Source organism: Narcine bancroftii, chromosome 1 (assembly GCF_036971445.1).
Source record: "Narcine bancroftii isolate sNarBan1 chromosome 1, sNarBan1.hap1, whole genome shotgun sequence".
In the NCBI taxonomy this organism is placed as follows: Eukaryota; Metazoa; Chordata; class Chondrichthyes; order Torpediniformes; family Narcinidae; genus Narcine; species Narcine bancroftii.
The window spans coordinates 125,871,855-125,894,000 of record NC_091469.1 but is presented as its reverse complement, the minus strand read 5'-3'; the positions used below and the strand labels follow the sequence as shown (position 1 = coordinate 125,894,000).

At 40.8% G+C, this 22,146-nt stretch overlaps 1 protein-coding gene across 4 annotated transcripts in view; it reads right to left on the bottom strand.

Annotated features, from left to right (window-relative positions):
• The window catches only part of tent2 (terminal nucleotidyltransferase 2), a 115,191-nt gene that overhangs the window by 74,563 nt on the left and 18,482 nt on the right, over positions 1-22,146 (bottom strand). For all 4 annotated transcript variants that reach the window (XR_011357758.1, XR_011357763.1, XM_069938458.1 and 1 more), the window contains exons 2-4: positions 9,559-9,690; positions 7,278-7,391; positions 2,252-2,444 (exon numbers count right to left, since the gene is read on the bottom strand). Coding sequence is in view for 2 of the 4 variants with exons in the window: in XM_069938458.1 (XP_069794559.1) it covers positions 2,252-2,444; positions 7,278-7,391; positions 9,559-9,653 (402 nt within the window). In the remaining 2 variants the exon portion in view is untranslated. The remainder of the gene's footprint in view (positions 1-2,251; positions 2,445-7,277; positions 7,392-9,558; positions 9,691-22,146) is intronic.

The following is a 22,146-nucleotide window of genomic DNA, read 5'->3' as shown; positions in this document are numbered from 1 at the left end:
CCTGCCCTGACGTTCCCCTGCCCTGACGTTCCCCTGCCCTGACGTTCCCCTGCCCTGACGTTCCCCTGCCCTGACGTTCCCCTGCCCTGACGTTCCCCTGCCCTGACGTTCCCCTGCCCTGACGTTCCCCTGCCCTGACGTTCCCCTGCCCTGACGTTCCCCTGCCCTGACGTTCCCCTGCCCTGACGTTCCCCTGCCCTGACGTTCCCCTGCCCTGACGTTCCCCTGCCCTGACGTTCCCCTGCCCTGACGTTCCCCTGCCCTGACGTTCCCCTGCCCTGCTGCCCAAAGCCCCCCTCCCCGCTGCCCGACAGGGAGGGGAGGTCAGTGGTACGTCGGGGCAGGGGTGGCCGGTGCAGGCTGGCCACACCTGCCCCAGGTCCGCTCTCTACTGTTCAAAATGCAGCATAGTAATGGCGGTCTTCCTTACCCCACGCAGCTGGAACTATGTGGAAAACACAGAGCGGTTCCGCCTGCGTGGGAGATTATGGGTAGGGAAGACCGTCATTGCTATGCTGCATTTTTTATGATGGGTGGCACTGCGGCACCAATCACCCTGCCTCCATCAGACGCGGAGGCGCTATGAGGCACCTCTAGATATCAAAAGGCTATTTCAGGTGGATCAGGCAATGCTGTAGCAGCCTTTTAGGGCTGCTACCTGAAAGGTGAGTCTTCAGGTTGGGATCTGCTCCTGCAGCCGCCCTCAAGGCAGAGAAGGCACTTGAAAGCAGCAGAGAACCTATGGCAGAATAAATACTTAAAGTGGTATGTGAATGGAAAGAATAAGATTGAGAACCACTGATGTAAAACAAAAATTGTAATGGGACAAAAGCATTTTCTCTTGCAAATGAAAAAACAATCTGAATTTACAAATAGAAATATACTGAAATGACAAAACGAATTTCCTGAAGGAACACTCCTCAGGGAAGGTTAATGGCAATATATCAGATTCATATTTGATAGACTAAATAGAAGGTTTTGTGCACACAAGACTAAAAAGACTATTAAGGCGCCAACTAATTGGGTTAGAATCTGTTTTCCCAGTGTCAGCGTGGGCTTCCTCTGGGTGTTTGGTTTCCTTCCACCCTCCAAAATGTACGAGGATTGTAGATTGGGTGGCAAGGGCTTATGGGACAGAATGGTCTATTACAGTGCTCTCTATCCAAATTTTTAAAAACAATTTAAATTAAAATATTTGATCATCTGAGAACGAGAAAGTTTTATTTTATGGATGCCAATTCCTTGATAATGGAAGAAAATTTAATAAAAACATTCCCAAAAGAAAGATACAAGCAACACAAGTACTTATTTTAATACTTCCTTATTCAAATCACTTAAGGAAAACAAATACGATCGTTAACCTCATGAACCTTAATATTTTCAAAGTTGGGCATGGAAGTAGACATTTCTTATTAACCTTGTATTTAGCCTTATGGTGAAGCTCATCAAAGTTCATATTTAGTCACAAAAGATGGGGGAATTTTACAATGTTTAAAAAAAACTTTTCCCTATTTCTTGCATCAACAACTTTGAGTCCTTCTAAATATCTATCATTATGCTTTTATTAACTTTCATCTCCAGTAGTTTCTGGGTTTCTTGCCAAACAAGCAAACTCCCTCTCTAATCTCTGTTATCATCCTTCTACATTGTTCCAACAAAACTCAGTACAAGCTCCTAGTTAGACCCTCTGGACTCAACAATTTCAGATAATGATCCTGCTTTTCTCACTTGCATTTCTTGTCCTTTGGTTCTTTACTTCCCCTATTATTTATGCCAAAGTCCCCATTGTCTTTAATGTCCAACCCTACAGAGGCTCCATTTGTTATTTTCTTTCTTCGCATCTCAAAACTTGATTTATATCTAATTTTTTTTGCTTTTACTAAGAATTATTGGAAGCAGTAAACATGATTTTCTATGTCCACACACAATGCCTGATTTGAACATTTCCAGAAACATTTATTTTTATTACCTTTAGAGTAAAATGAATAGATTAGAATTAATCTAGTTAATTATTTACCAGATACATCATATATTTTTCCTGTGCATCCAAGATTCCATTTATAAGATGCCAAATTCAATTTTTCAAGATGTGCCAGTGTTTTCCAATCTTTTCTAGTGCAATGAGGTATAGTATTAAATAGCATCTCATTAAAATATTGATCAGTAAATCAATACCTTATCTCCAACCCCTTTGAAAGAATTCTGTGGATTAAATAGCATCTCATTAAAATATTGATCAGTAATTCAATACCTTATCTCCAACCCCTTTGAGAGAATTCTGTGGATAATCTACGAGTGGAAGCATAGATGAAATTCCAGGTGAAGGTGCAGAATTCCTGTGTTCAACTGAAAAAGGCACTGATCTGCCAGATGGCTGAGAAGGTGGTGACTGAAACCGTTGGCGCTTAACTTCATAAGGACTACTCTGGTCATCACTCCTTCGTCTGTAAATTCAAGATAGATTAATCGGGCATTAAATTATAAAAATTGACATTTCAAATTAAATCTAGGGCAATTATGTTTATAGTTCCACCAGTATTGAAAAGAACATCAGAAAGTGTAGTAATTCAAGTGTATTGAAATTTAATTTGTAATCAGCAACTAATGCAAATGAACTATTTTTTTAAAATCATATTCAACATTTCTCTTATGCCACAGAAAATTACAGCAGCTACTGTACAATTTTTAAAATCAGGATTGTAACTTCATCACCAAGTTACTTTGCAAAGAATAACCAAAACATACTAATACTCACTCTGCTTTGCCCCCATGCCTCAACTATTTCCCCCCATGCTGTTTTCTCTTGCCAACAATTCATTTGATGATTAATTCATAATCTTTCGACACTTGGCTGGGAACAGTTGGGCATGATAGAGAGCAATCTATTGGTAAATTGTATTATTTTAAGAGCAGATACACCAAAATTTTGTTGATAAACTGAAAAGCTGGTCTCAGAAATCATAAAATTTTTGTTTACAGGAAGTAATTTGGAGCAGAATGCTAAAGATCAAATGAGCTACATTCAATTTCCAACAATTTTTCCCTACATGATTGAATAGCGCATTTACATAAAATTAAATAATGGTCTCCATCTCCACCAAACATTCTGATTGCAAGTTCAAGGAGAATTGTTTCCCCTTTCATCTCAGCTTTAACATTTCCATTAGAATTGTGATCCTTGCATAGTCATCAATCTGTTATGGAAAACACTCCATCAAGACCCCACATTTCATCTTCTACCTCTTACCCAAGATTCACAACCCAATGGTCCCATCAGACCCAAAAAATGGGTCCGATAGGACAATTGGGTTTCATTCTGCACTTGCCCAACCAAACTGCTTGCCTCAACCCCACTTTGTCAACCCAGTTCAGTCCCTCCCCACCTACATTCATGATACTTCACATACCCTCCATCACTTCAACATCCAGTTCCTTGAACTCAACTGCCTCTTCTTTACCATTGACATGCAATCACAAGACAGCTCCATCCCCCATACCAAAGGCCTCAACCCCCTTTGTTTCTTTCTCAACAATAGACCCAACCAGTCCCCCTCTACCATCACCCTCCTCCAGTTGACAGAACTTGTCCTCATTCTCAATTACTTCTACTTTGACTCATCCCACTTTCTCCAGGTCAAAGTGGTAGCCATGCGCCCCAGCTATGCATGTCTTTTTGTTGGCTGCATGGAGCAATCCATGTTACACCTACACACCTACCTATGCTTCCACAACTATATCCATAACTACTTTGGTGTGTCCTCATGGACCCATAATGAGTTCGTCGACTTTTATCAACTTTACTCCTAACATTCACCCTGACCTCAAATTCACTTGGTCTAACTCTAGCAACAGTCCCCTTTCTCAAATCTCCTCTTACCCTATCCCCTGTAAGGATTCCAATCCTTTCTCTCAATTCCTTCATCTCATCTGCTGCCAGGACAAGGTCTTCTCTGCCAGATCATCAGAGATGTCCTTCTTCAACTTAAAAAAAAAAGTGCTTCCCTTCTAATCCCATCAATTCAGCACTCTCCTCCATTACCTGCACATCTGCCCTGGGCCACACCAGCCCTATGTGCAACGAGGGCAGAATTCACCCTGTCCTCACCTACACCGCACTAGCTTCCACATCCAACACATCATCCTCCACCATTTCTGCCACTTACTACATGATCCCACCATCATACACATCTTCCCTTCTCCTCCCCGCTCTGCCTTCTGCAGGGACTGCTCCTTCCATGATCCTTCATCTACTCCTCCCTTCCTGCCAATCGCCTCCTTGGGACCTACTCCCGTGACCATAAGAAATGCTACACCTGCACCCAAACCTCTTCCCACATGAACATTTAGGGCCCCAAAAGGTCCTTCAAAGTAAGACTTCACTTGTGAATCTCCAAAGGTCATCTAATGTACCTGGTGTTCCCTTTGAGGATTCCTCTACATTGGAGAGATTGGACATTGAACATCTCTGTTCTCCCTGTTGCAATACAGTGGATCTCCCAGTGGCTACCCATTTTAATTCCCCACCCCATTCCCTTGCCAGCATGCTTGAGCAGAGGGTATCATGCTGCCAGACTGAGGCCACCCACAAACTGGAAGAACAATACTTTGATACACTATCAATAATACCAAAAGACTGGAGATTTGGGTCATGCTCCTGTCCTGGCATGATCCCAGGACTCATACTGAGGGAGGGACTTGGCTTTCTGCCTTTATTAGGGGATTCCAGGGGATGGAGACACTGAGGGAAGGAGGGTCAGCCACATGAACAATACACAATGCCAGGTAACCAAATAACAGTATACAGTGGTGTTTCACCACATACCTTATATTCCAAATGTGCACCGTTAAACCAGGTGGCATGACTGACTTGTCCAATTTCTGTTAGCCCTTCCTCCTCCCTTTTTCCCCATATCTCCTTTCCTCCAGCTCTCTCTCCTTTCCTCTAGCTCTGCTTACATAAAGCCAAAAACAACTCCCCTTGCCTCAGTCAATTTCACCTTTCCTCTCTTTCATCTGTGCTCCTCCCCTGCCCATTCTTCCCTTCCACCAGCCTTTTAATTCAGGCAACTACCTGCTTTTTGCTCATTCCTTGGAAAAAGGCTCAGGCCCGAAACATTAGTTACACATCTTTACCTCCTATGGATGTTGTGAGATCTGCTGAGTTTCTCCAGCATTTCCATTAACTTTTCCCCCCCCCCCAAATTTTATACCTGTTACATTCCTCCATTGCAAAGCAAGCCATTCCAAATTATCTAATCTTCTTTCATAACTCAATTTCTCCAGCCTACAAATCATTCTTGATGGTTTCACATCCTTTCTTCAACCATGTGAATGCAACTACACATAGCAGTAGTCATGCTCAACTACCATTTAATACTGTTCAAGCAGAACCTCCTGGTTCTCCTTCCAGTGAAGGATCCAGTTTGTTTTCCTAGCAAAGTTACCTGTCTGCCATAACACTTTCAGAGATCTGTAGATATATATTCCATAATCTCTTCAATGCTTCATATCCTCCAGTCTGCTTTCATTTATTTGTTTGCCTTCCATTTACACATCTGTTGCAACTCTCTGGATTAAATTCCATATAACATTTCTGCAGACTAGACTATTGCAATCATCCTGCAAGCTACAGCCTCTTTTTTTTTAAATCATTAGCTATGTAATGATTTCTGTATCATTTGCAAACCTTTTAACAATTCCCATTCATTTAACTCTAAATCATCAATAAAGCACCAGCTAAAAGCATGCAACACCAATGCCTGCCAGAAATACAAAAGGTAAAAAAAGGACTACGTTACCCCCAGCAGACAAGAAAAAGGGGAACCCTAAAAGACGTAATTTATTGTGGCAAAAGAATAAATAAGGAAAGATTATCCCTCTATATATTTCCATAATAAAACATAGAACACAATAACACAAAAACAAGCACTTCACCCCAGTTAATCGATGCCAAACTACTTTTCCCGCCGAGACCCATTGACCGGGACCTTCACCACAGCCCTCTATATCCCTCCCATCCATGTACACATCCAAACTTCTCTTCAATATTGTAAATGCACCCACCTTCTGCTGGCAGGTAATTCCACATTCTTGCCACCCATCTGAAGGAAGCAGCTCCCCCAATCTTTCCCTTAAAATTTCAGCTTTCACCTTTAACCCCAGGTCTCACGTTCTTGTCTCAACCAGCCTCAGTGGAAAAAGCCTGCTTGCATTTACCTGAATTTTTTTGTATAACTCTATTAATTCTCTCCTCGTTTTCTGACAGTCCAGGAAATAGTATCAACTTATTCAACCTTTCCCTATAAGTCAGCTCAAGTCCCAGCAACACCCTTGTAATTATTTTTTATGCACTCTTTCAATCTTACTGATATCTTTTCTGCAAAAGGGGACCAAAACTGCACCAAATACTTCAAAATGGGCCTTACCAATGTATTACACAATTACTACTTGACATCCAAAATCCTGTAAACAATATTTCATAAACAATGTTACCCTCTGATTCAGTAGTCTCCCGCCTCCACACCCTCAGTATAAAATCTGTCATTCTTATTCAAATCAATTCAGCTTAATTGAGGCTCCTGCAAGTATTTTTCCTCCTTTCATTGGATAGTATTGAAAGAAAATATTGTGACAAAGTCATGGTTCAAAGTGCTCCACCTGATGAAATGACCTGAACAAAAATTTTGAAGTTCTCAGATATGCTTCAAGTTACCTGAATGTCAGCTAGTTATTAAACTGCTAAATTAATGGAAATAAACCTGATTTATCCTAGATACTGACAAAAAATGCCCCAAATGTTCATGTGGGAAGAGATTTGGGTGCAGGTGTAGCATTTCTTATGGTCACGGGAGTAGGTGCCAAGGAGGCAATTGGCAGGAAGGGAGGAGTCGACGAAGGATCATGGAAGGAGCAAGGAGGAGAAGGGAAGATATGTATGGTGGTGGGATCATGTAGTAGGTGGCAGAAATGGTGGAGGATGATATGTTGGATGCGGAAGCTTGTGCGGTGTAGGTGAGGACAGGGTGAGGAAGATAAGCTTTCACTCGTTAGTCCTTTCTCTTACAAGGATTCCGTACTAATCTCCTTCTCTGATGCTTCAGCTCTTTTATTTCAAGTCTGAGACATACCCTCAGACTCTACTGCTCTGACCCAAATGCTCTTACATTCACGATTCCTCATCTGCAGATACGGTTATGATGATGAACTTTTCAAAAAAAAATTATTTTTTTTTTTTAATATATATAAAATTCTTAAAATATAGACTAAACAAGACTTACTTCCTGCCAAGAATACTAGGCAGTGCCGGTGTAAAGGTAGTACACACATTACTGAAGGGCCACACGCAAGTTGATTGTGGCGTAACTACTCCTGCCAGGATGGTACCTGAAAGGCTGCAAATAAAGTGATTTAAAATAAAAATTGGAACAAAATTGCTTATATTTATTCATAGACTTTAAGAATGTCTTAAAATTGGATAAATAGCATATACATTTTCTCTGGTCTACACTAACCTAGGGATACAAGAGACTGGAGAAACTGGAATCTGAAATAAAAAGCAATCTGCTGTAGGAACTCAGCAGATCGAGTAGCATCAGTGGGAGAAAGAGTGGTCAACATTTTGGGTTGGAATCCTTCAAGACAGAGCATTAATGAAATCTTGATAAAGGGTACTAGCCAGAAATGTTGATCACTCTTTCTCCCATTGATGCTACTCAAACTGCCAGCAGATTATTTTCGAAGGAGGTGCATGTAACACTGAACTAACATTGGAGGTCAGATCAGGCTGTATGATAAACATGTGGATATTAAAGTGAAGATGGAAATATAGTAAATTCGTATTTCTAGAATATAGAAAAGAAATTCAGAGGTAGAACCCAATGTTTCAACCAACTTGATAGAAAATCCCCAAACATCAGAAAAATTGAATGTTGAGTCAGGCTCAACTTGGACAAGATTAAGAGTTTTTAAAAATGCACAGAATAAAATTTGGGTGGAACAGTCTTAAAAAATAGAAGCTGATTAAGGGTAAATACTGAGAGGTTGCTCTTACAGCCAGTGAGTAGAGAATTTTGGGGCAAAATCTCAAGACATTGGGCATTTAGGTCATAAAATCAGTAAGATGCTCTTTCACTGAAAGGATTCTAAATGTTCTGAACTTTTTTAAACTCAGAGACCTGTGCATATCGAGTTATGCAGCCACCAGTGAGCCATAACATGTTTCCACGTGTGTCTTTAAAAAATGTTAAATAAAATACTTTAAATTAGATAAATTATGCATTTCTTATATAGCTGCCTTTGACTTGAAAATATTGTTGTCATTGCCACTAGTGGGCCATGACATGTTAGGCTGGAAGCTAGGTGGGCCTTAGTCCAAAAAAATTTGAATCACTGCTCTAGAGTCTGCAGAGCCAAAATAGCTGCTCTTTTACTTGCATCTTGAAATACTGCAGTACAACAGTGGTAGAGGAAATAAATGCCTTGTTTGTTAAAATAAGCCACAAATTAAATACAATAATTTTGCACAGGATGGTTTCAATTTTCTTGCATGCAATTTGAGTCACACTCATCAGGGCAATAAAGGGTATTCCACTGGGTTCCTGATTTGAGCTTCTTTTGAAGGCTTTGGGTGCAAAGTGAGCTATCCAGTCTCTGACATGCATGTATAGCTACAGTGTTTATGTGTCTGGTCCATTTGGATTTCAGGTCAATTGAGAATGTGAGACAGAGGAGATTCATGATTATATTGCTATTTAACATCAAGGATTAGACCAGTGGTTCTCAACCTTTTTCTTTCCACTCGCATACCACTTTAAGTATTCCCTATGTCATAGGTGCTCTGTGATTAGTAAGGGATTGTTTAAGTTAGTATGTGGTGTAAAGAAAAAGTTTGAAAACCTCTGTTTTAATCGTACCCAATTGGCTCATTATGTGGTTTTATAATGCCAAAGGAAATGGGCCAATGACAATTTTTCTCAAGCAAAATATTTCATTAACAATTGAGTCTAGAGCAGTGATTCTCAACCTTCCCTTTCCACTCACATACCACCTTGAGCAATCCCTTACTGATCATAGAGCACCAATGACATAGGGATTACTTATAATAGTATGTGACTGGAAAGAAAAAGGTTGAGAACCACTGGGTTAGACTCTTGAGAGTTGCTCCCAGACACTTTTTGTAGTACAAATAACACCTGCCACTTATCAGCCCAAGCTGGACTGGTATCTAGGTTCACCAAATTTTATTCTTGTATATCTACAGTAACCAAATAAAATGAGTTAAGTTTTGATTGTCCAGTTGAGAGATGTACTCTGTTTTTTTTTTAAAAATCAAAAATCCAAGTGACTGATAAACCTACGGATTAGCAACAAAATACACAATTTCAATGCAATCTGTTGTCATTACCCTAAAGATTTTACGGTCTGATAGTTTATATCATTATTCCATAATACAAAGTAATACAAATCATTATTCTGTAATACAAAATAATATAATGCAATAAAGGAATTAAAATATATGCACCAGCCATTAAGATATCAGTAGAATCCTGCAGCACTTACGTTACATTCCTGAAGTTGTGAGTATTAATAAACTGTTGCTGTGAAAAGAGGGCTGGAGAGAAGGGTGGACGACCCAGATTGGAATTAGGGAACATGCTCTCCTTTATTTGAGGTGAACATTTACCCCTTCATCTAGAAAAGAAACAGAATAATGAAGCGTTATGTCAAATAAAGCTCTTTGGAAATTTTGGGAGAGTAGAATATAGGAAGGGGGGGGGGGGTGAAAAAAATGGCAAAGCAATGTGGCTTAATGAGGCAAGGATAAATTATTCACTTCTTAAAAGGCAAAACAAGAAGTCATCTATAATTCAAAGAATTTTTAAAAGATAGAAAGTGAAATCTGACAATTCCTGAAAACAGATTTGGATCCCCAAACTGATATTCTGCTGCACAGATAGAAATTAGAACTTCATGAAGATGTAGCATTGACTGACAAGTCAAGAGATGGTAATTTCAGAAACCTGTACGAGTCTGGGTCAGTGAGGAACATTTGAGAATTAAATCTACAAGATAATAAAAATTTCATTAGCACAGGAGGAAGATTGCAAACTGGAAACAGAAGAAACAAGAGTTGACGGCAAAACCTCTCTCCCAGAGGAATTCAACACCTTCTATGCCTGATTTGATGACAGTAACAATGAAGAGCCACCCCTCCTCGTGCCCACGTCCCCGATGAACCCATCCTGTCCGTATCAGAGGATGATGTCATGCTGCCTTCAGGAGAGTGAATCCAAGGAAAGCATCTGGCCCAGATGGACTTCCTGGCCAACTACTAAAGATCTGTGATGATCTTCAAGAACTCACTCCAGCAGGGCGTGCCACCCATCTGTTACAAACAGACGTCAATCATTCCAGTGCCCAAGAAGAGTGCAGTAACCTGCCTTAAGGACTACCAATAGTGATGAAGTGTTTTGAAAGGCTGGTGATGAAGCATATCAGCTCCTGTCCGAGTGGTGTCATGGATCCTTTCCAGTTTGCCTATCGTGGCAGCCATTTCACTGGCCCACACAAGCCCTGGAACATTTGGACAGCAAAGATGCATACATCAAAATGTTCTTTATCGACTACATATTGGCACTTAACACCATCATCCCCTCAAAACTGATCGGCAAACTCCAAGATTTGGGAGTTAACACCTCACTGTGTAATTGGAAAGTGGATTTCCTCACCTCCAGACCACAATGAGTGAAGATTGTTAAGAACTTGTCCACAATCTCTATCAGTACCGGAGCACCATAGATAGGGCTGTGTTCTTTACCTCCCCCCCCCCCCCCACCCCAGTCTACTTACTTTACATCTACGACTGTATAGCTCGGTATGACAATAACACCACCTACAAATTTGCCACCGATACCACAGTAGTGAGTTGTACAAAGGATGGAGATGAGTCTGCATACAGGATGGAGATTGAAACCTTGACTGAATGGTGCACCAACAACAATCTTGCACTCAATGTCACGAAAACCAAGGGGCTGTTTGTTGATTTCAGGAAAAGGAAGCCAGAGGTATACAATCCAGTGATCATTGATCAGAGGTCAAGAGGGTGAGCAAATTTAGGTTCTTTTTTCTTTTTTATATTTTTATTGAATTTAACATAATAAGCATGCATAATAAATGTTGATTACATAATTAATCAATTGAATACAGTTAAATACATACCAAAGGGAGAGAAAAAACAAAATAATGGTTAAATAAAATATGCATAACTACATTAATAGTTTCTTATAACTGAATCTAGAAATAGATAATATATGCATCCTTGTCAAACCCATTTATTAAACTGTTGTATTAAAATAATAATTTAAAAAAACTAAAAACTAATTTAATCCCTTCCCTCTTATCAAGGTTATCTTTCAGAAAAGATATGGAATCACTGGAGAACAGACCATTACTGGAACATACTCTTCCAATTAAGAAAAAAATACATTAAGTTCTTGTGAGTCCTGGCTTAATGCAACCTAGATTGTATACCTAAAATGGATGAGAGGGGGGGGTGGGGGGGTGGCTTGGGAGGAGGGAGGGGGGGGGAGAAAAAGTCACTGTATATGTGTGAAAAAGAAAAAGTGTACATCATGGCTAATGTGATTTATGGTGTGAAAAATAAAAAATTTTTTAAAAAAGTTCTTGTGAGTCAGCATCTCGGAGGATCTTTCCTGGACCCAACATACCAATGGCATCATGAAGAAAGCGCATCAGCGTCTCTACTTCCTCAGGAATTTGCAGAGGTTTGGTATGACATCAGAAACATTGGCAAATTTCTACAGATGTGTGGTGGAAAGTGTGCTGACCAGCTGTATCATGGTCTGGTATAGGAACACCAATACCCCTGAGCATAAAGCCCTGAAAAAGGTAGTGGAAACAGCCCAGGGCATTACAGTCAGAATCTCCCCATTTTTGAGTCTATGCTGCCCTGCCAGCGGAGGGCAGCAGCAATCATCAAGTGGCACATGTCCCAAAAGTGGCGCATTGGGTGCTTAGAAGTGGTGCATTGCACCCCAGAGATGATAATAAAAGTAAGCCTACTCATGCAAAAAGTATTAACCAAAAACTGATTTGTAGAAAATAAATCTATAACAGGAATTCAAGTAGCTTAAATCTAGAAATGGGTTTTACTAAGAATAAATCTAAAACTTAGCAATTATTTTTAGTGATTTTATTATTTTGTACACATTGTTTTTGGTGAATGTTATCTTCTTTCACATTAATAAGTTTTTGATTAAAAAATGTTCAGTGAGTCAAACAAGAAAAGAAGGCCTTGTTCTGCAGTCATTCCATAACTATTCAATACATTTTAAAAATTTATTTAACATAAACCCATGAAGCAAACATATTACAATATTTCAAACAATCCAAATACATGTGATATTTTAATAAAAAAGAAAATAAAAAGAAATTAAAAAAAGAAAAACCTCCTATTAATTCCCCCCAACCCCCTACAAACTCAATAAAAAAGAAAAAAAACAAGAGAGCCACACAGGAGTAGATGGATAGATAGATATGGATAAGAGAAAGGAAATGTTTGAGATTCATTTACATTTTAATATTGCTTTGTAAATATGGGTCCAATATTTTCCAAAATATATGATTTTTGTCTCTTAATTTATGTAATTTTCTCAAGTGGAATACAGCTCCAAACTTCTGCATGCCATCTATTCATTCCCAAATCAATATCAAACTTCCAAGTTATAGCAATATATTTTCTAGCTATTGCCAAAGCAATGTGAACAAATTTTACTTGATACATATTCAGTTTTAATTTAGATTTAATCCCTCTAATATCTCCTATAAAAATAACATTGGATCCTATGGGAACTTTACTCCAGTTACTACTGGTTGTAATAAATTACTCATTTCAAGCCAAAGGTTTAATTATGGAACACTGCCAAGTTGAATGCTAAAAAAGCACCAACTAGTCCACATTTAAAACATAAATCCAAGTATAGGTCATATTATGCAACTTTTATAGCGTTAAGTATAACTGATGAATAAAATTATATTGAACTTAACCTATATCTCACGTTTATTGTACTTTTCACACTTTCTCTACATATCTGAATCCATTTATGTTCATCTATTTGCTTATTTAAATCTTCCTCCCATTTATGTCTTAATTTATGAACTCCTTTCTTTCGAGCTTTCTTTTGTAATAATTTTTTTTATATCTCTAGTACATAATAATGCTGCTCTTATCTCCACCAGCAATACTAAATCTTGACCAAAATTTTCACAAAAAGTCTCTTGATTTGACAATAACAATATTTTGTATTTTCTAATATCTTAAACTTTTCCTTCATTCTTCGAAAAGTAATAAATTTCCTGGCTTCACTCACTCTTTAATTTTCTTAATACCACTATTTTGCCAAATCCTTAAAAATGTATTTTCCATAGAAAATGGAAAAAGACTATTTTGAAATAAAGGAGTTTTTCCAGACATTAAACCTCCTCCTCCAATCTCTTTAGCAACTTTATTCCAAAGTCCAATTAAATATTTCAGCATAGGGGTTTCTCTATTTGCTATTAATAATCTTTTATTTGATTTATAAATAAAATGATGTGCATCTGTTTCTCCTATTTTATCAAGATCTATACTAACCCATGCTTGAACATTATTTACTATAAACGTTGTGTATAATGCATTTCGACCCCCCCCATTTTTGAGGAGAAAAATTTTACCCTCGTGTATAATACGATCCCCTCCCCTCACCCGCCCGATTTGCGCTGCTGTCTCTCTTCTCCCTTGCCTGGCCGATTTGCACTGCCATCTCTCTTCCCCCTCACCCATCCAATTCGCACTGCTGTAAATATGTGCGTAAAATGTGACCCCCTACTTTGAGCTCGAATTTTGGTACAAAATATTTTGCATTGTACACGCATATTTACGGCAAATCATGCAGTGCATTAATAAATCTGAAATGGGCTGTGTTATAGATAGAGAATTTAGGTTAAAAAGGGCTTAAGTTAAAATGTGATGATTAATCATAAAAGGGGAAGCCAGAATAGACAGGGAGCTTAACATAAAAGTTCAGCTGGACAATGTTATAACAAACAGAGATCTTTCATGGTCACAAAGAGACATGTAGGAGCCAAAGATTGATAAAAGAGTGAAAAACAGAATTTAGTGTGTGCAGAGTTCGTAGTGTACGTGACTAACATGATCATTACAAATGCAAGTGTACTTAGAATGATTTTGCACAAACTAACCAATTAAAACAGTGTTAAAGAGGAGGGGAAGGACAAGCAAAAAAGGTATAAAAATCAATGCACTGTATGTATCGGGGCTTGACTTGGCGAGAAGCCAGTTGAGTCCAACTCTGCAGATTTGTAAATAAAGCTTGTCGTGTCACCGACTTTAAAGAGACTCATGTGTGAGAATTTGTACTTCTGACAACTGGGGACTCGTCCGGGATCTACACTCCAGCCGTAGGAGGAGGCGAGAAAGGGGGACATCGGAGGTGGTGCACCCTGCTGAGTTCAGCGGCTCCTAGTCCCTTGCTCGTCGCCTCGGGCGGCTTGAGCGAGTGGTATCCGGACAAGGTGACACGACAAGATGAAAAGGAGAGGGGTGACAGTTCAATCCCCAGGAAGACACCGATAAGTGACGACTTACGATTGTGGTGTGGGGATTGACGGACGAGACCACCCAGGTAACGGTCATGACGGAATAAAAAAATATAAAACGATAAATGAGGTGTAGAGCCTTTGTCGTGGTGTGAGGACCCTGTCGTGGGACCTTAGGATAGACCCCAGGGAAACCTCAGCGGGAACCGGCGGAGGGATAGTACCTCCGACGAGGCGTCCGAGACGAAAGGGAGTAGGGTCCCGAACGGGGGGGTCCTCAGCAACGATAAACGGATCTAGGCGGGAAAAATGGGAGGATCAAAATCTAAGGGCTCGTCTGAAAGATCAGGACTTTTCCCGGGGGTTCCCCTTGACAGCCCTTTGGGGAGAATGTTTGAAAATTGGGATAGTAAACGATATCGAGACAAAGACAAGAAAAAGATGGTTCAATATTGTCTTCTTTGGTCGAAACAGCCTATCAAAGGTTCTTCGGTCTGGTGGCCGAAATTTGGATCTGATGAGGATTGGGTTAGACAAGCATTAAACATATATGTAAACTCGAGACAAAAGGTGAATCAAGAAGAGTCGGCGAATGCATTTTGTTGGGTTCCCTGGCCAGGATCCTTAACAAAATGTTTTAAATTGAGGGTAGCGGGAGAAAAGAAGTGGGAACCTTTGGACAACCTCCCCCCTCCTTATGTTCCCCCGGTGCCCACTGCGCCCGAGGGAAGCTCGCTGCTGGAGGGGAAAGGTGATGAATCTGATTGTCCCGGAAGGGGCCGGGAACGAAGGGATGAATTAAGGGAGTCGGACCCTAAACTTTCACCGGTAAACCGACCCTGGACCAGATCCCAGACTGGTCCAGGACCATCGAAGGCTCCAGTAAGCCTAAATCCCCTGAGGGAAGTTCCTATGGGAGGACCGGGAGGGGGAACGGGATATGTAAACGTTCCCCTAACCAGTACTGAGGTGTGGGGATTTAAGAAGGAAATGAAAAGTCTATTGGAAGATCCCATGGGACTGGCCGAACAGTTCGACCAGTTCCTGGGACCAAACACATATACCTGGGAAGAGATGCACGCAAAAATGGGAACATTATTCTCACCCCAGGAGAGGCAGATGATTCGACAAGCTGCCCTCCTCATGTGGGAACGTGAACAACCTGGGGACCCCAGACCCCATGAACAAAAATATCCCCTGAATGAACCCAGGTGGGACAAACAAACACCCGAGGGATTGGCAAGTATGAGACAATACAGAGAGTGGACGATTAAAGGAATACGGGAGGCTGTGCCAAAGGGTCACAATTTCGCCAAGGCATTTGGGAACCACCAGGGGAAAGATGAGTCCCCTACTGATTTCTTGGAAAGGGTGAGAAAGAATGTCCAACAGTATGCGGGTGTGGACCCTAGTACACCAATGGGTGAACAGCTTATTCGAATTGAATTTGTGTCCAAATCGTGGCAGGACATTAGGAAGAAACTAGAAAAGGAGGAGGGCTGGAATGAAAAACCCTTGAGCGACCTGTTGAAAAAGGCGCAAAGAGTATATGTGCAGAGGGAAGAGGAAGGTCAAAAGAGGGCAGTAAAGATTATGGTACAGACTATCCGACAGATAAATGCCGAGTCCAGAGGGGAAAGGAAACAAAACCCTCCTCTAAGCAACCCAAGATATCCAAGAGTGGGGAGACCCGCTAAGTGCTATTACTGTAACGAGGAAGGACACTTCAAGAGGGAATGCTCCCGATATAAGAGGGAAGTGTGGACCTTCGAACTCATGGAAGAAGATTAGGGGGGTCAGGGGTTCCGGGTGTTGGGGACCAAGTATAAGAGGGAACCCTTGGTAAAACTGAAAATTGGTCCCCAGGGAGAAGAGGTGGTGTTTATGGTGGACATGGGAGCGGAACGAAGTAGTGTAATAACTGTGCCGATTGGGACCGAGCCTGTAAAAAGCAATTTGAAAATTTCTGAGATAGAAGGGGCTCCCAGAACGGTATCGATAATTCCCCAAGTGACAGTGAAGCTGGAAGGGAGAGAAGGGGTACAGGACCTCTTGTTGTTACCGTCGGCCGGATTTAACCTCCTAGGAAGAGATTTACAGGCTCTCCTAGGTTTGGGTGCTCTCCCCGTGGACGGAGAAGTGCGAGTCCACCTCTGTGCTCTGAAGGAGGAGGATGAACGGCAGATTGACAAGAGAGTCTGGTATAAGAAGGGAAATCGAGGAGGTCTGGACATCCCACCTTTACATGTCACATTAATACCAGGTCATCAGCCGGTAAGGAAACGTCAGTATCCTATTTCTTTGGAAGGGAAGAAGGGGCTACAGCCGGTAATTGAGACCCTAATACGAGACGGACTTTTGGAGGAATGCATGTCACCCTATAACACCCCTATACTCCCAGTAAAGAAGCCGGATGGATCCTATCGTCTAGTTCAGGATCTGAGAAGTTTGAATGCTATTGTTCAAACCCACCACCCGGTGGTGCCCAATCCCTATACTATCATGAGTCGGATTCCCCCAGACCATGAGTGGTTTAGTGTCATCGACCTGAAGGATGCCTTCTGGACGTGCCCACTAGAAGAGGGAAGTAGAGATATGTTCGCGTTTGAATGGGAGAATCCATGGACAGGTAGACGGAGGCAGCTTCGGTGGACCGTATTGCCCCAAGGGTTCACTGAATCTCCGAACCTGTTTGGACAAATGCTAGAACAGATCTTGGCGGACTATCCACGGTCCGATGACTCCCAATTGATACAGTATGTGGATGATCTGCTGTTATCAGGGCCCAAGGAACAAGAAATGAGGGGAGATACAATTAGACTCTTGAACTATCTAGGGAAAAAGGGTCTGCGAGTGTCCAAGAACAAGTTACAGTTCGTTGAGAGGACTGTGGTGTACCTGGGGCACCAGATAAGTAAAGGACAGAAACGGATTACCCCTGAAAGGATTGTGGGAATCACCAGAATGCCGTTACCCCATAATAAGAAGGAAATAAGACAATTCCTGGGGCTCTTAGGTTACTGTAGGTTATGGATAGAGGACTACTCAGCGTTGGTGAAGTTTATGTATGAAAAGCTGACAAATGAAGATGAATATCCATTGAAATGGACCCAGGAGGAGAAGGAATGGTTTGAGGACTTGAAGCATCGCCTGACGCGGGCCCCGGTACTCACTCTGCCCTCTTTAAAACAACCCTTCCAGCTATGTGTCACTCATAACCAAGGAACAGCTGTGGGAGTTTTGATGCAGGAAAAAGGCGGTCAGCGACACCCAGTGGCTTTCCTGTCCAAAATGATGGACCCAGTGTCTCGCGGATGGCCAACGTGTATCCAGGGAGTAGCGGCTGCTGCTCTGTTGGTGGAGGAGGCACGCAAACTCACTTTTGGAGGAAGGATGACTGTGTACACCTCCCATTCTGTGAGTGTTCTATTAGCACAAACCGCCCATCGATGGCTGACTGATTCCCGCATATTAAAGTACGAGACCATTTTGATGGTCGGAGAAGACCTATAGTTTGCTAAGAATAATAGTTGCAACCCAGCTCAGTTTTTATACGGCAGTGAAACAGGGGAAGAAGTGGAGCACGACTGTGTCGAGTTGACGGATCTCCAGACCAAGACCCGAGAGGACCTTTGCGATACTCCCCTGGGAGAGGGATATGAATTCTACATTGACGGCTCCGCCAGATGTGTTGACAGAATGAGGAGAAGCGGGTATGCCATAATAGAAGGAGATGCTTGGGAAGTGGTAGAATCCGCGAGGCTACCCGGAAGCTGGTCGGCACAGTCCTGCGAACTATATGCCTTGCAGAGAGCCCTCAGAGTACTGGCAGAGAAAACTGGAACAATTTACACTGACTCCAAATACGCATACAGGGTAGTGCATACCTTTGGTAAGATCTGGAAGGAGCGCGTTCTGATTACATCAAGAGGAAAGGAATTAGCACACGAACAGATGATTACTCTGACTTTGGAAGCCCTGACATTACCCCGGGAAATAGCAGTGGTCTACATACCAGGCCATCAGAGGGAAGATACCCCGACCGCAATTGGGAACAGACTGGCTGATGAAGAGGCCAAAAGGGCGGCCATGCAACAGGAAGTCCGTTTGCTGACCTTAATCCCAATAAGACAAGGTATAAAAAAAGCTCCCATTTTCACTGCTAAGGAAGAAAAGGACATGGCTCAGCTGGGCGCAAGCCAGCTGCCTGATGGAACATGGAAGACACCGGATGGAAGAATGGTTCTAAATAAGGAAATAACTCGCAATATTTTAAAACACCTGCATCATCAGAGCCACTGGGGCACCCAGGCCTTGTGCGACACAGTGCTTCGAGAATATGTGTGCAAGGGGATCTACACCTTGGCCCAACAGGAGGTGCAGAACTGCCACATCTGCACAAGAATTAATAAGAAGGTAATGAGGACGAGTACCGTGGGAGGTCAACCGTTGGCCATACGCCCCTTCCAAAGAATCCAGATTGACTTCACGGAGTTACCTCAAGTCCAAAGATGGAAGTATCTGTTGGTGGTGATAGATCACTTTACCCGATGGGTGGAAGCCTTCCCAACAGTAAATGCTACAGCCTCCACAGTAGCTCGCCTCCTCCTAGAGCAGGTGATCCCCAGATATGGCATAATGGATTCTATAGACTCGGACAGGGGTCCATATTTTTGCTCCAAAGTCCAGCAATTGATTTATGATGCATTGCAGGTCTCTTGGAAATTGCATACCCCTTGGCATCCACGAAGCTCAGGGAGGGTTGAACGTATGAATGGAACCCTAAAGACGCAATTGACAAAATTAATGGTGGAGACTAAAATGCCTTGGATAAAGTGTTTGCCCCTGGCCTTATTGAGAATTCGTACTGCCCCACATAGGGATGTGGGGGTATCCCCTTATGAGATGATGTTTGGGCTTCCCTTCTGGAGCAAAGTTGAGGGGTGTCCCACCTTGGGGGAAGGGGATATTTTTGTTAGGAACTATTTACAGGCACTGTCACGCTCTCTTACAGATTTACGAAAGAGGGGACTATTGGCACAAATAATTTATAAAATTGAGGAGCTTTAACCTCCTAAATCATATTTCAACATCAATTTCTCTAAAGAAACCCTAGCCATTTTCCTTTTCTTTGAAAATTTTCTAACACAAATCTTTAATTCCTTAAAAAACTTGTGGGAATTGAAATCAATTGAAATAAATATTGTACTCAAAGAAAAACATTCATCTTAACAATTTACTCTACGTATTAAAGTAATAGGTAACACATTCCATCTTTCAAAATCCTCTTTAATAAAGATAAATAATTTAATATTGTAGCAGGGTCGCTATGGTTATAGATCGAGGCTGAAAGACGACGACTCATATGCCAAGGGAGTGTCATCAACACTGGCTTTATTGGGCTGCAGCTCTGCCTTTTATAGGCAGCCAGCCATGTCACCACCAGGTCATGGCTTGAGACAGCTGCTGATTGGCTGTCCCAGAAACGCGGGCCCGTATGGGCTCCCTGCGATCCACTGGTGGTGATTGGTCAATTTGACTGCTATTCCTGCGGCCTATGGGTGCAGGCCTTTCATCCCATGTGCTGTCTACCTGATCATCGTGTTCGACAGCAATTTGCTGTGTCCATGGGCCACTACAATATAAATAATTTTATCAAATCTGATAGCATACGAATATCTAAATATTTTATTCCAAGATCTGGTTATCTAGATTCCATTATTTCCTTACATTTCTCAGTCCCCATTAACTAAAAACATAATTTCACTTTTATCCCAATTAATTTTATAACCAGAAATCTCCATATTCTTTTATTCTAATTATATGTTGTTGCAAAAAATTTAAAGGATCTGTTAAATAAAGCAAAATATCACCTGCAAATATATTTATTTTTTATTCCTGTTGCTTCACCTTAATGCCCACAATCTTTGAATCTTGTTTTATTAATTCAGCTAACGGTTCTATTGCTAAAACAAATAAAGCTGGTAACAATGGGAAACTTTGTCTACCTGACCTTGTTAATTCAAAAGATATTAAAATCTGTCCATTAGTCACTATTTTTGCAATAGGTTTGTTTATATAACCCAATCTACACTTCTCCAGAACTACCTATCAAAAGCCTTTTCAGCATCCAGTCACTGCCACACTCAGGTCTTCCCTTTTTTGAACCAAATGAATCAAACTAATAAGCCTCGCTATATTATCTGCAGATTTCTGACCCATAACAAATCCATTTTGATCCATATGTATTAATTCTATCTTTTTGCTAATGTTATATAATCAACATTTAATAATGAAATTGGCTACAATATGCTGGTTTCATTAGATTTTTATTTTTTTTCAGAATTACTGCAATAATTGCAATTAAAAATTAATCCAGCAGTGAATATATCTTCATATCAGAATTTAACACCTCCATAAATGAAGGTATTATAAAGATCTTTAAATGTCTTTAAAATTCTACAGGAAATCCATCTTCTCCTGGCTATTTATTATTTTGCATTGAACTCATTACCTCACTAATTTCCTTTGCTGTAAATAATAAATTCAAATCTTTCTGTTCCTGATCATTTAAACTGGGTAAAGTAATTTGAAATAAAAACTTAATCTTATTTCAGTTGATTCTGAGGCGCCATGCGTCCGCACCAGTGGTGCATCGCAGGTCTTTGCCAGTCAGTTTACAATTGATATTCATGCACCACGGAGTTGTGCTATGTTCGTCCTTTGTGACCATTTGCAGTTTTGTACTTTTTCACAAATTAAGCCTTGTTTTTACATTCAGTTCCCCATCACAGTGCAAAAGAAAATAAGCATAAGAAAAGTAGAAAGTGAGTTGTGAAAAGAATATAATTTAGAAAAAGGAAGAAATCAAAAGACAAAATATATTTGTTAAAAGGTGTGAAATTGTGGCGATACAAGAAGCGTCCTACAAAATTGCTTTAGTGTTGGCCAAAATAAACAGAAGTCTTTCTCTAATGGAGAAGAAATTGTTAAGCTTTGTCTCCAAATATTTGCAAGATGTCTTGGTGATAAAAATATCGAAAGGAAAGTAGACAAAATTGCTGTCAAACAGTTACGAGATGCACCAAATAACTCTCTCATGATGCATCTGAGCCATTGAAAGGCTTTGTTCATGCTTGTATTTTCTTTTCTTTAGCTTTGGACGAATCTGCTGACGTTATGTAGCCCAGTTAAGCATTTTTATAAGAGGAATTGATGATAATTTTAGTGTTTTTGAAAATATCTCTTCATTATACACCAAAGGTCACTGTATGGAAAAACTTTAAATTTCCAACATGCCATGTTACTGTTTGTGAAATGTGTATATAAAATTAGAGGAAGAGAATTAAGCAGATGAGAATTCAGAGAATATTGTGAAATGTTAGATTTGGAATATGGCAATCTTGTTTCTAGAGGACAGGTTTGAGTAAATTTTGGAAACTAAAAAATGTTGTTTATATATAATTTTCTAGAAGAGAAATAGGAGCTGTCGGAGGAAAAAGCCCTTTTCTCAAATAACAATTTGCTATT